The sequence below is a fragment of the Coenobita brevimanus genome, chromosome 19, assembly GCF_032717465.1.
Source record: "Coenobita brevimanus isolate Jiangsu-jjx chromosome 19, ASM3271746v2, whole genome shotgun sequence".
Taxonomy (NCBI): domain Eukaryota; kingdom Metazoa; phylum Arthropoda; class Malacostraca; order Decapoda; family Coenobitidae; genus Coenobita; species Coenobita brevimanus.
Window position 1 is genome coordinate 24,912,184 of NC_136972.1, and position 14,572 is coordinate 24,926,755.

At 42.2% G+C, this 14,572-nt stretch overlaps 1 protein-coding gene across 1 annotated transcript; it reads left to right on the forward strand.

The window, feature by feature from the left end:
* Positions 1 to 4,352: 4,352 nt before the first annotated feature.
* Positions 4,353 to 12,814, forward strand: LOC145391633 (septin-9-like). The gene is made up of 8 exons (XM_080266174.1): positions 4,353 to 4,479; positions 5,177 to 5,280; positions 5,641 to 5,741; positions 5,880 to 6,017; positions 10,729 to 10,822; positions 11,466 to 11,600; positions 12,137 to 12,285; positions 12,673 to 12,814. Exons 1-8 carry the CDS (start codon positions 4,353 to 4,355, stop codon positions 12,812 to 12,814), a joined length of 990 nt encoding a protein of 329 aa, XP_080122300.1.
* The last annotated feature ends 1,758 nt before the right edge of the window (positions 12,815 to 14,572 follow it).

Here is a 14,572-nt window from a genome sequence, read left to right on the forward strand (position 1 = left end):
GAAATTGCTCTTTATCGTGTAATTTTGGTCAGTCCTCCTTTACTCAACCACCCTGAGGCAGCCTTGGATTAACCTCAAACTCGCCAATTTATTCTCTCTCTCTCTCTCTCTCTCTCTCTCTCTCTCTCTCTCTCTCTCTCTCTCTCTCTCTCTCTCTCTCTCTCTCTCTCTCAACCTCCCATTATCCTACACCTCTCCAACTTGGAAATATTTCTTTCCTAGCTAGTCTCGGCGCCAGTTTAGTGCCATAATACCATGCTCGCCCCCATGATAGCCACATAATTTCGGGCGCAGGTCTGAGAATGCAGGGAATAGGGGTTTGAGAACGCTAAGAAGAGGCTTGGTAATGAGAGCCCTTCAGTTTAGCGATCAGATTAGACTGGGAATGAAAATGAGAGGGAGAGGTGAATTTTCTTGGATATGAATTTTCTTCGTCTTCTTCGTCGTTGTCTTCTTCGTCTTTTTCTTCTTCTTCCTTTTCCTCTTCCTCTTCCTATTCCATTTCCTTTTCCTCCTGCTCCTTCATCCGCATCCTCTTCTATCGGAATGTGATAAAAATGTGGTAAAATTTTCAAACACATATGAAACTACGTATTATTATTATTATTATTATTATTATTATTATTATTATTATTATTATTTTCATCATCATTGTCATTATTATTATTATTGTTGTTGTTGATGTTGTGAGGGTCGGAGAAATGAGTACCGTAGAAATGTGAGAGTTTTTGAGTACAGCCTATGTGAGAGAGAGTTTGTGAGTATAAGAGGGTACGGTATGTGCGTGTTTGTGGGTAAGATAAATTCATGCGAAGACCATAAGATTTTTTTTTTTCAGCAAAGGGAAATGCCATAAACAGAAGACAACAAAAGGACAGACATACAGACAGACCCCCCCCCCCCGTAATCTGAGCCGAGAGTGGGGGTGAACCGTACCCTCCTTCCCTCCTCTCTTCCCGCCACTGTTTTCTCGTGTTCGTCTGGGTGGTATTTTTCGGCTTTAAGTGTACATTTTTATAGCAGTGGTAGTAGTAGTGGTGGTGGTGGTAGTTGTGGTGTTAGTAGTGGTAGTAGTAGTAACGATTCGACGAGAGACCATCCAGTAGTGCACATTTAGGTCTTGTTAGCTACTTTTTTATTTATTTGCATCATCCACATTAATTCAGGCTTAGATAGGTTTAGGTCGATCCAAGGTCATCCGGGGTTATTGCATCCTCTCTCTCTCTCTCTCTCTCTCTCTCTCTCTCTCTCTCTCTCTCTCTCTCTCTCTCTCTCTCAGTCCAGGTTCATTCACGTACACTTGCGGACATGAATATTGATCCACTTGTTCACGATAAATTGCGGGGCAGTGAACAGTAACTTTCGAAATCAAGTGGTAGGATCTTTGGTGCACAAGGAACTTTTCAGAATTCAAGGTAAAAGTTTCGTAATTGTTCGAGTGGAAGGTTAATTGCTCTGACAGGACTCTACGTTTAGATTAGGTTTAAGCCATATCACTCATTTCAGCCATATTCAGACCCAGATAGATCAGTTCCGGACAGTTGCAATCAGTATGTCACTTCAGGTCACATCAGGTCGATTTAGGACTGTACTGTATATGCGTGTTGACGGATTTTCGTTGTGCATGTAAAAGTTTGACGGCATATGCAACTAGAAATTACTCAGAGAGCGCATGCCTCTTCCAGTGCCACTAAGATTTTAAGATTTACTCATGCAACTTCTCTTTCCTAACAGACGAATACTTTTACGGTCTCACACAGCCGTCTGTTACCCCTACGATCTTAGACTTCTTTTTTACTGAATATCAGCGATCTCAATTATCTCCGCAGACGCCAATAAGTTTGTGATTTATTCCTGCATCTGGATACGGATCCAACTCAAAATCTACCTGTAATCAACTCTTCCTTGCCCCACTGCCCACCTAGCCTGTCCACCTGACGAAAATAGGAGGAAGCTATCACCAGGGTGCCCATTCTCTCATCACCCAATAAGAGTCGACTGTCTTTTGTTTTAGCAGGAGGCGAGGACCATAACAGCGGATGTTTGTCCAGACAGCAACACGTAACGATTTCAAAACAACGGCGGCTCGCGCGCTAGCCAGTCACCGCCACCACCCGTCGGCGCGGTAACGAGTCTATTTTTGCCTCTGACGCCGCCGATCCCTTGGTGTCTGGTGTCAAGTGAAGTCCTGAGTCAACAAAGGAAGAATTATTAGTTATTGCTTTACCATGATGCAGTTTTGTATTTTATCCTTTCTATCGCCGGACGATGATTTTTTTCCGCACCCCGCTGTGGCAGCCAGATATAGTGCTTGCCCCTAACTGTGTCACTCCCTTCCTCCCTCACTGAATTATTATACTCTCATCAAGAATCGGTACAGACCTTATGAGAGGAGTGTTACGAAAACGAAATTTTGCACAGTAGTAGATTTTCACTCGCACCAGGTTACGAGCATGGATTTTGGAAAGGAGGGAAATCACCGAGGATCTTACGTCATGGGAGAGGGGGCGACCTCCGAGGGTCCCGGCAGAGTTATTTTTCACGGCCATAAGAACACGAAATTCTGCATATTGATAGGCGTTTACCCCAGCCACGTTTTAGGTAGAGTGGGACCCCCGATGTTCTACCCAGTGCGTGCGGGGAAGGACAGGAGGAACAGTGCGCTAGTCTTTTACCTACACACACACACACACACACACACACACACACACACACACACACATACACACCTTAGACAACAGGTGTTCATTATTATTATTATTATTTTTTTTTTTTTTTGCGCCACCGAAGGCTTAGCTCTTGCGATCGAGTCTGTTTCTGTTTATGTGCTTGTGTATCTGTGTATGTATTTATCTGTATTGACCTAATATGTTGTCAGTGTATGATCTAAGGTGGATCAAAGTTGACTAATAATGTTTGTGTGTGTGTGTGTGTGTGTAGTTTTTTCATTGTATGTGTGTGTGTGTGTGTGTGTGTGTGTGTAGTTTTTTTCATTGTATGTGTGTGTGTGTGTGTGTGTGTGTGTGTGTGTGTGTGTGTGTGTGGTTATTTGATTGTGGTGCAGGTCGTCCAAGGTCAGAGTTTAGGATGCGGAAAATATCTCACGAATGCTATGTCCGATTTCACTCAAATTTTGCACATAAACTGGATGAGGGGATGGCATGAGGTGGGTCGAGTTCCATGCAAATTTGTCAGAGGTCAAGGCCAAATTTCGGTCGCGGTCGCTCGTTTTTTTTTTTTTTTTTTTTTTTTTTTAGCATCTTTTCAATAGTTGGTTTTTCAAATGTCAAAGATCTGTAACTCCATTCAGCTCCTTTGATACCGGGTATAGTCGGATTAGGGGATAGATTTGACTAGTAACCAAGGAGACTCATTCCTACCTCATAACTAAGCTTCTTACTGAATTTCACGCAACCAAAACATGTTATTCAAGTCGTGAAAGTGATGTAACTCCGTGAGATGAAATACGAGTTTATTGCAGTAGTATATTTCTATCTTTACTCTCTGGATGGAGAAAATAATGAATAATAAAAGAAAAGAAACCCTTAGGCAAAAATTTTCCTATCTGGATGAGGAAAAATGAGTAATAAAAAGCAAAAAAAGGCGACAGTTTGTTTAGTGAAGCGACCCCCAGCGCCATTACTGTTTGGGTCCCGTTTTTTGTTGGGTGATGGACGAGGCGAGGGCAGACGACAGCAAAAACGCTTCCTCTCAGCTACTAGCACGAGAAGCTTTAATTAGACCGTGATTTGCTCGGAATTTAGGGGAATGGTAGTGATTGGTAGTCTGTCAGTCAATTCACCCGTCTTTGGGGTATTCTTAGTTGCTTCGGGAGCTTCGTAATACCTATTTCTTAGCGACTTAGCCTGCAAAATGACGCCTCAGTATCCTCGTGTGTAATATACAGGAGAATGTTTTGTGCAATATGCAAAGTAAATAGCTAAGGAAGAGGTGCTACGAAGCCTCCTATGCAGACTACTCTCTCTCTCTCTCTCTCTCTCTCTCTCTCTCTCTCTCTCTCTCTCTTTTACACACACACACACACACACACACACACACACACACACACACACACACACACAGTAAAAAGTCTACGGCATCTGCTCTCCGCATTTCCCAATTTTTCGTTCCTACTATCGATATGGACAAAGTAAAACAAAAGAAAAAGTTGCTGTACATTGTTACCATAGCACTTCTTCATGACTAGCACCATATTCTAGGGTTACTATATTGCTACAACTAAGTATTCAAGACGGAGATGGCAGTTTTAGGCCAAGGTGAAAGGCATATAGTGAGTTACTCTTGTTTCTCTCCCCTACAGCCTCCCCCTCCACCCCCGCCACCCCACAGAGATGCCTCAAGCGTGCCCCGCTCCCAGCCCCCAGGAGGGCATGACCTACGTGGGCATTGACACCCTTCAGGAGCAGACCAGGCTAAAGGCACTGCGTCGCGGCTACTCCTTTAACCTTATGGTCGTTGGTAAGTCTGTAGTTTAGTTATGTTCACCTGATGGAACTGGGCCACTCCTGCAGGTTTAATACTAAGTTGATGAGTCTTAGTTATGAGGTAGGAATGAGCCTCCTTGGTTACTAGTCAAATCACCCCTCCACTCTAACAACACTTGGCCATCAACTGAACTGAAAGGTACTAGGGATCTTTGTCACACTGAGATAAAAATTTGCTCATCTTATCTTCCAACCTATCAATCCCTCTGTCTGTCTTCTATTAAATGCCTGTGTATCCATGAATTTATCTGTTTGTCTGTTTGTCTATCCATGTGCATCTATCTCTTCATCTGTCTATCGGATATCTGTCTGTATATCAATCTTTGTCTTTGCCTATCTGTGTCTGTCTGTCTGTCTGCAGTTACGTATCTGTCTCTTTGCCAACCTGTCTGTCTGTCTTTGCCTATCTGTGTCTGTCTGTCTGTCTGCCTTTGCCTATCTGTGTCTGTCTGTCAGTCTCCAGTTATGTGTCTGTCTGTCTACCTATATAGCCAGACTCCTTAATCCTGAAAAGGGGTGTGTGCAAGTGAGTCACCTCCATGTCACCTTGTCAGGCACCATCAGGCTACCATCTCCCCAACTCACACCTCCTTCACTAAAACAACAAACGGTACGATATTAATGAGTAAAATATTATATACCTACGGGTACTGATGTTCGTTTTTTTGCAGGTAGGAGCGGTCTAGGGAAATCCACACTGGTCAACACTCTCTTCAAGTCCTCGGTAACAAGAAGGAAGGCCGGGGAGCATGAGCCATTGCCTTCCACGACAGAGGTAAAAATATTCGTGGGGTCCAACTTTCCAACTGTTTTTTTTTTTTTTTTTTTTTTTTTTTTTTTTGCACAGGTTGATTGATAATGCTTGTTTTCTTTCATTTTTTTTTTTTTTTTACACTTACCTATGTTATTTCCTCTACTAGACTCTATCTTAACTTCTCTACAGGATTTTATTATACTTGCATAAGTTAATTTATCTACAGGCTTTTATTACACCTGTTTAAGTAAGTTTTTCTACGGAAGTGTATTACAAGATTTTATTACACCTGCTGATGTTTATTATTTCTCAACAGGTAAATTACATCATTACACCTGAATTGCCATATTCCACCTTCTCTCATTAATTAATTGCCCACAGGTGCGACAAGTGAGTGCATCGCTTAATGAGGGAGGTGTGCGACTGAGCCTTACTGTTACTGACACACCGGGATTTGGGGACCATATCAACAACGAAAACTGGTGAGAGAGAGAGAGAGAGGGAAACAGGAAAATGAGCAAGTGAAAGAGTGAGAGAAACAGAAGTGATATGAGGTTATTAATTCATTTGTGTGTGTGTGTGTGTGTCATCTACCTATATACATCCATGTACACCTACAGCTGGGAGCCGATTGTGTCATACATCGAAGACCAATACTCTCGCTACCTGACGGAGGAGCAGAAGGTGGACAGGCTACTCCACATCCCTGACACCAGAGTACACTGCTGCCTGTATTTCATCCCTCCCACAGGACACTCGTTAGTACTTTTGTTGGACACTTGTTGGTATGGTAGTAGTAGTAGTAGTAATGTGTAGGAGTAGTTGTAGTAGTAGCAGTAGTGTGTAGTAGTTGTAGTAGTAGTAGTAGCAGCAGCAGCAGTAGTAGTACGCTTTAATAATTGTAGGAGGAGGCCGTAGCACGGGCCGAACAGGGTAGTACTCCCGAGGGGAATGGGAATGCTGGTGATAGGGAGGGCTGGAGCTCCTGTTTCACTAGCTATCTAACCATCCCCCTTTGCTGACCTTTTCAGTGTGACAGTAACATGGAGAGTAGACCAGCATACTCTCCCAAACATTTCCTCTAACTATCTATGCACTACACCACATGCACTTTACATTTCACACAACGTATCCCACTACGTTACAGGGGTTGGCGCCAGCAAGGGCATGCGGCCAGAAAACTTTGCCCCCGCTACCTAGTGGTGGACTTCTGGGGGGAGGCGTGGCGGGGGTTCCGCCAGCATAGATCGTGGGTCCAGGGCGAGATGGGGCTCGGGCCTGTGCTTAGAGGGTACAGGGCATTGCAGTTCACAGGCTGCTGCTTCCGCCCAATAGAGAGGGGCCCGAACCTGGGAGTAGCGCCCCAGGAGGCTGCACTATCAGTGGGTGTATAATGGCGGGATAGTTGCAGTGCCAAGGCGCGCTTGGAGGGTGTCCCTGCAGCTGTCCTGGCAGGGTGCCCTGAGGCCACTACCACAGCCACTGGTAAGCTGGTGAGCTAGGGGTCCCAGATCCATTGCCTGGACCTGGGACTGTGCAGTGAGTGGGACCTGTGCTGTGTCTTTCCCCCTTTATTAATACTGAAGATGACAAAACAAAATAAGTAACAAAGCAAGCCTGAGGACAGTAAATCACCCATGGGGATGAGGGTGGGTTCATGGAATGTGGGAAGTTTGAGGGGAAGAGCAGGGGAAGTCGTTGAGGCATTCAGTAGGAGGTGGGTGGATGTGGCGTGTTTGCAGGAAGTCCGGTACAGGGGTGGATCAGCCAGAAAGATTGTTGGGAAGGACTGTTGCTATAAGTTGTTTTGGCAAGGGGGGACAGACGGATATGGAGGAGTTGGTGTGATGGTTGCGGAGAAATGGGTGGAATATGTTATGAATGTTTTGAGAGTAAGCGACAGGATATTGGTAGTGAAAATTCTGTTGGGAAGAAAGATAGCTGCGATTATATCGGCATATGCTCCACAGACAGGATTGGATGAATCAGAGAAAGATAGATTTTGGGATGATGTAATACGTGTAGTGGGTGGTATGCGGGATGAGATAGTGATTTTGGGAGGGGACTTAAATGGTCATGTAGGTGAAGCAGCACAAGGTTATGAAGAAGTGCATGAGGGATGTGCGTATGGTCTAAGGAATGCAGAAGGGGAAAAGATACTCGAGTTTGGGGAGGCAACGGACATGATTGTGTGCAACACATATTTTAGGAAAAGAGACAGTAGGTTAATAATGTATGAGTCTGGGGGAAATAGCAGTCAGATAGATTATTTTCTGGTTAGGAGGGCCGATAGGAGGTTAGTGAGGGATGTTAAAGTTATAGGAAGTGAGGAGTGTGTGCAGCAGTACAAACTATTGATTTGTGATATGGTGCTTACAGAACAAGTGATGAAAAAGAGGACTTATGTACCTAGGAGGAAAATATGGAAGCTGAAAAAACAAGAAGTAAGGGATGCCTTCTATAGCGAGTTGAGGAGAGTGGTGGCTGAACAGGGAGCTGTAGACAGAGGCGTTAATGAACAGTACAGAGCCCTCAAGAACAATTTCTTGAGAGTTACTGATGTAACATGCGGCTGGACAAGAGGATCACCAAGACATAAAGTAACTTGGTGGTGCGATGAGGGTGTAGAAGCTGCAATTAAGGAGAAAAGAAGGCTTTTCCGGGAATGGAAGAAGGGTGGTAGCAAAGAGGAATATTTGGCTGCTAAGCGTAGGGCTAGAAGAGAGGTATACAGGGCAAAGTCTGAGTCACAGACAATTACTTGATAACCTAAATCATGGGGAAAGGAAAAATATATTTAGGGTGGCAGGTCAGGTGAAGAGGGATAATTGGGATATCATATGTGAGCAGTGTGTGAAGAATGATGAAGGAAGGGTAGTGGTGAACAGTGAGGATATTAAAGATGCATGGAGAGAGGATTATAACCGGTTGTTGAATGATGAGTTTGACTGGGATAGGGAAGGTTTGGAGCCAGCAGATCCAGTGTCTGGCCCTTGGCCTTTGATTGATACTGCTACTGTGAGTGAGGCAATTGGCAGGATGAGGGTGGGGAAGGCAGCAGGTGTGTCTGGGTTGACTGCCGAAATGTTGAAGGCCTCAGGCGATATAGGGGTGAGTTTAGTCACTGACCTGATAAATAGGATTATTTATGAGTGTGCTGTCCCAGATGATTGGCTGAAGAGTGTAATTGTAAATGTGTATAAAGGGAAGGGTGATGCCCTGGAAAGAGGAAAATATAGAGGTTTAAAGCTTTTAGATCAGATAATGAAGGTAATGGAGAGAGTTTTAGAAGGTATGATTAGAGAAAGAGTGAATATTGATGAGATGCAGTTTGGGTTTATGCCAGGTAGGGGGACCACTGATGCCATATTCATTGTTCGACAGCTTCAGGAAAAATATATTGGTAGGAGAAGGGATCTTTATTTTGTTTTTGTTGATTTGGAAAAGGCCTTTGACAGAGTCCCTAGAGAGGTGATGAAGTGGGCAATGAGAAAGCTTAGCTTGGAGGAGTGGCTGGTTAGGGTGGTTATGCCCATGTATGTGGGTGCTCACACCCAGGTGAGAGTGAATGGAGATTTGAGTGATGAGTTTTCCGTGAATGTTGGTGTGCATCAGGGGTCAGTCTGAGTCCCATGTTGTTTATCATGGTACTTGAAGCCCTTTCACGTGATTTTAGAAACGGACTCCCGTGGGAGTTGTTGTATGCTGATGATTTGGTGTTGATTGCAGAGAATGAAAGGGAGGCGGAGGAAAGGTTTAGGAAGTGGAGAGATGGTATGGGGCAAAAGGGTTTAAGGGTAAATGCAGATAAAACAAAAGTGATGATATCTTTGATTGGTGGCGGTACTGTCAAAGACGAGGGAGAATGGCCATGTGCAGTTTGCCACAAGGGCGTGAGAAGTAATTCCATCTTGTGAGGTGTGTGTGATAAATGGGTGCATAAGAGATGTAGTGGTATTAGAGGTAGACTGCGAGATAATGCTGATTTTATGTGTACGGCGTGCCGGGGTGAGCAGGTGGAGATTGTCAGACGTGAAAGGATTGAACTTGCTGGTGAATCTCTTGAGTGTGTGAAAGAGTTTTGTTTTTTGGGAGACATGTGTGCTGGAGATGGGGCTGGAGCTAGCTCTGTGGCTAGGGTGAGAAGTGGTTGGAAGAAGTTCAGGGAGCTCTTGCCTCTCCTGACATTGAGAGGGCTCTCCCTACGTGCTAAGGGGTCTTTGTATGCAGCATGTGTTAGGAGTGTAATGCTGTATGGCAGTGAGACCTGGGCAGTGAAGGAGGAAGATATTCGCCAGCTCAGACGTACAGAAATGACAATGATTAGGTGGATGTGCAGTGCGTCCCTGCGTCCAAGGCCTGGAGGGGCTGGGTTTACAATGGAAGAGTTGAGAGGTAGGATGGGACTGGAGTGTATTGGTGTTGTGATGAGGAGAGGTAGATTGAGGTGGTTTGGACATGTGGAGAGGATGGGGGATGATAATTGGGTGAGGAAGGTGAGAAGTGTTAATATTGGGGGTGGGGTTATGAGGGGTAGACCGAGAAAGACATGGGACGAGGTTATTAAGTGTGACCTTAGGGTTAAGGGACTGAACAGGGAGGCTGCAATGGATCGTGCAGTGTGGAGAGCCGCCATTAGGTGACCAAGGCCGACACATGCAAGCATGTTGGAGCCTTTAAAAACGAAACGAAAACGAAACGAGTAGTGGCTGTTGTTGTTGGGGATGGTGTAGTAGCGCCAAGTTCATTTGAATGTGAACCTGGTGGACTGCTGGCTGAAGCTGTCCCCTTCCTGCAGTCCACCATCCTCTTTTCAGGGGATAATGAGGAAGCTGAGGGACATTTGTATAACCGTGCAGTGGAACCACATGATTATATCAGTCCTACACCGTTGCGCCCTTTCTACAACACTTCATTATGACTAGCATCATATTTTAATGTTAATCTGTTACTACAACTCAGCATTCATGATGGACAGATGGCAGGTTAAAAAGGAAAGAGTGTTCCAGTCAAATTACTTCAATCTGCAAGAGAGAATACAACTGAAATAATAACCATGTGAATGATGCAAAAATATCGCTATTTTACTTATCATCTAAAAACATTTGTAACTATCTTCAGAGTCTAAATGCTCACCTAAACAATTTTGGGTTGTTTCATACCCATATAATGACTCATAATGTATATCTCAGGTAGCTCAGAACCATTAATTGAATATTACAAAGCAGTTGCCATTTTCTTTGTGGTGTAAACATTATCAAGCTGTAAGTCAAAATGTTCACCTGAGTATGCTCCTTTTGGTTAAATGCTACCCATATATTGTTTTCTCTTTCAGCATAACAACTTTGAACATTATTAACAAACACATAACCTTAATAAAAATACAAAACCATAACCAGGATGAGTGTAATCTAAAAATTATCTAACTTTCATCTGAACCAAATATCTCACTTATGTTTATTTTTCCAGGTTGAGTTCGCTTGACGTTGAGGTGCTGAGGCGGCTAGACAAGGTGGTGAATGTGGTGCCAGTTATAGCAAAGGCAGACACGCTTACCCTCGATGTATGTAGGATTCCTCAGCTCTCATTCGTCATTTGCTGTATTAGTAGTAGTAATATGGTATTATTCAGCCTGTCAGTGTTTTAAAAGTATATTTATAGAGAAAGGAAGAAATATATGAACAATGTTTAGGCTAAAACCACATACTGTATTTGCTTGGCCATCATTGGTCAGTCCTCCATTATTTTTTGCTTGAATGTTAGTCTTTTCAGTGCTCGTTCTTTCAGTTTAATTTGTTCAGTCCTTCAATTCTTGGTTGTCTTGTCTTATATTGGTGTTTCTTCATTCATGCCTTACTTATCACTCATACTGTATACAGTATAAAGCTTTCATTTTTCTTCCCATTCTAGGAATTATGGTTTAGATCTGAGAGATGACAAGAGGTTTTCTTTCATGAAAACATATCTTGGGACATAGTGTTATTTTCCTGCAGTTAAAATGATCCAGACTACCATAGCCTATCCATGGTCTCTTTTGGTTCCAAAAGGGATATTTCAAAATTATTGGCTGTTATCATTTCTGTGCTGGTATATATCACCAAAGATACCTAAGAACTGTGCTGTACGTTTGCTGTCCCCATATTTATGTTGGAAATTAGAATGGAATGATTTTGGTTATGATATTTTATAATTGGCTTATGTGTCAGGAGCGGATGACTTACAAGGAGCGTATACGAGCAGACCTGAGTGACCATGGGATCAAGGTATACCCACCCCCACAGGAGCTCTCAAAGGATACTGAAGACACTGACACACACCTTCAGGACCACGCCAAGATCAGAGTAAGCCTTGGAGGAGTGACGCCAACACATAGGATGGGAATTATGGTGGTAGAAACTAGCACAAATGTATACCAGTATGACCATAAATGGTGAGGATGTTTTGAGAATACTGGAAGCAGCAATGATTTTCAGAGGTGATGGTAGTCGTGTTGCTTGTGTATAGAGGCCAGTGATTGAAAATTAGTTTTTACAAGGTAACCTTTGTACAAGTAAATACTCCAGCATGTCAGACTTTTATACCTAAGATCTTGGGTGTGTTACAGTAAATATCAGTGTTGTAGTTCTGTAAGATTCTCAGAAAGGCTATATTTAATGAGGATTTACTAATTTTAATATCCAAATTTTCTGTAGTTTACTGTGGAAGTAAGAGGAAAATAATCTAAAAAAGCAAATTATAACAAGGATTTATTGTACTGTACTGTATGTGTAGATATTGTATTTTTTTCTGTAGTTTACTGTGGACTTAATGGCAGAAAAAAAAAGTGTTGGACAGGATGGCTTATAAGGATGACATATTGTATACATGTGTGTTCCAGGAGCGGCTGCCTTTCGCGGTGGTGGGCAGCACAACCTGGCATGATGTACCTGGCAGGAAGGTGTTGGGGCGACGCTGCTCATGGGGACTGGTTGAAGTTGAGAACAAGTCACACAATGATTTTGCTTACTTGAGAGACATGCTTATCAGGTGAGAGGAAGACATCAGTTGAAGAAGAGAGATGGAAGAGACACAATAGTGGAGAGTTATCAGTGGTCCTGTGCTGTACATGGAAAGAGGCTTAGTAGTAACTCCATATTGTGTGGTGTTTATGGAGGATGAGTGCAGTCCATATGAGTTGCAGTGATGTAAAAGATAGCTTACTGGATAAAACATTGATGATGGTGATGGTGGTGATGATGATGATGATTTGATGATGACTGGGAAGATGAGGACATGACTGATTTATCACTGTGCTTGTATGTATGATGATGATGATGATGATAAGGGAGACAGGGACATGGCTGATTTATTATTGTGCTTGTATGTATGATGATGATGATGATGATGATTATGATGATGGTTCCCTTCCCCCAGAACCAACATGCAGGACCTGATAGACTCAACAGCAGAGCGTCACTATGAGAACTACCGCAGGACAAAACTGTCGGCAAAGACCCCAACAGTCAATGGTCAAGATGCAGTTGATACAAAAGAAATCAACAGTTCCAAGATGTAGCAGTTGGAGAATATAGCACACTCATTGAATATTAGGTGAAGATTGTAGTAGTTGTAGTTAAAGTTGATGGAGATATGGGGAAAATTGTAGTGTATCTTGTGAAGATAGAGATGATGAAGATTATAGTAGTAGTGTGTAAAGGTGATGGAGAGACGGTGAGGATTTGTAGCAGTGAATTGTAAAGAGAGAAAATTATGAGAGCTGTATTAATAGTTTGTAAAGATGATACTGATGATAGTAGTAGTAGTTTGTAAAGATGATGGAGAAACTGTGGAGACTAGTAGTATTTTGTAAAGATGATGGTGATATAGTAAGAACTGTAGCAGTAGTTTGTAAAGATAATGGAGAGATGATAAGGATTGTAGTATTATTTAGCAATTATGATGGTGATAGTGATAATTGTAGCAGTAATTTGTAAAAATGATAGAGAGATGGTGAAGATTGTTGGAGTATTTGTAAAGATGATAGAGATGGTGAAGATTGTAGTGGTAGTTTATAAATTCATCAGTCAGATGCTGTATTTTTAAATTTTATTCTTGCTGTCTCTCGATTCCATTTTACTGTACTTCTGTTTAATCTTGTTCTTACTCTCTACAACTTCATTAATTTTTGGTGAGATTTTCAAACTAGAGATATTAATTGTAGACTTCATTAACTCCTTCAATATAAGAGGCCTTTTTTTAAGTTGGGTAAAGTCTTATACAGATAGCAAGAACAGAATATAAAGTATGTCATTAAACTGAAGGGGTTGAGGGGAAAGAGAGACTGCCCTGTTTTTTACTTTAGGATGTGGAATCAGCAGAATGGAATGCCAGGAGTTGTGTGAAGTTGTGTTGAAGGAAAGAATACGACATGAAAGATGTGACTAGGATGTGAGTGAATACAAAATGGAATGAGATTGTGTGGAAGAAAAGAATGTGACATTCTGTGAATAGGATGTGAATGAAGGCAAAAAGGAATGTGGAAAACAAAATTGTAAATTGAGCTTAGAATGTGAAAGTTGGCTGAATGGAAAGTGAATGACAGTGAAATGAAGTGTGAAGAAACAGAGTAGGGTGTGAAAGACAGGAATAGGATATATAAGAATTGAATGGGATATGAATGATAGTGGAATGAAGTGCGAAAGAAAAGAATACAGTATGAAAGACAGGGAATAAGGATGTTATAGAGAGCATGAGAACAAGACAGTGGGGTGATGTTTGGAAGAACAGAATCGGATATGAAGGACAAGGGAGGAGAAAGTGAAAGAGAGCATAATGGAAAATGAATGACAGTGAAGTGTGAAAGCATTGAATAGCATGTGAAAGACAGGAATATGAAATAGACAGTCATATTAAAGAGAGTGAGAAAATTTGACACATGATAAATTGCATGTGAAGTGACTTTCATGACATAGGAATATATATTTTAAGTTTATAAAGAGATCATTTTTTTATTCATTTTCATTCCATTTTATTGTTATTGTTAGAATCAGCTGTGTTAGCTCATCCTTCTCATTTTTTAATGATTAAGTATTCTGTATGCTCATTTTGTTGTACTCAAGCTGTATTGCATAGTTTTAGGAATCAGTGTTGATAGGTGTTATTATTAATGAAGCTCCCTGATGTTGATTAGAGACTCCATAGTAAACAGAGCTTGGATAATCTTCACCTTTGTAGTGTCAACCAGGTTCCTTTAAATGCTTAACTTCAATAATTTGTGAGGCAGATTTAAAGACCACTCAATATTGTGACAATCATCCTTCTTCTTCACTAGTAG

Bases quoted from the DNA above. Each gene is read 5' to 3' on its own strand.
- LOC145391633 (XM_080266174.1), top strand. From the start codon at position 4,353: ATGCCTCAAGCGTGCCCCGCTCCCAGCCCCCAGGAGGGCATGACCTAC. The intron at 4,480-5,176 runs GTAAGTCTGTAG...GTTTTTTTGCAG, and splicing joins CTTTAACCTTATGGTCGTTG to GTAGGAGCGGTCTAGGGAAA. The intron at 11,601-12,136 runs GTAAGCCTTGGA...TGTGTGTTCCAG, and splicing joins AGGACCACGCCAAGATCAGA to GAGCGGCTGCCTTTCGCGGT.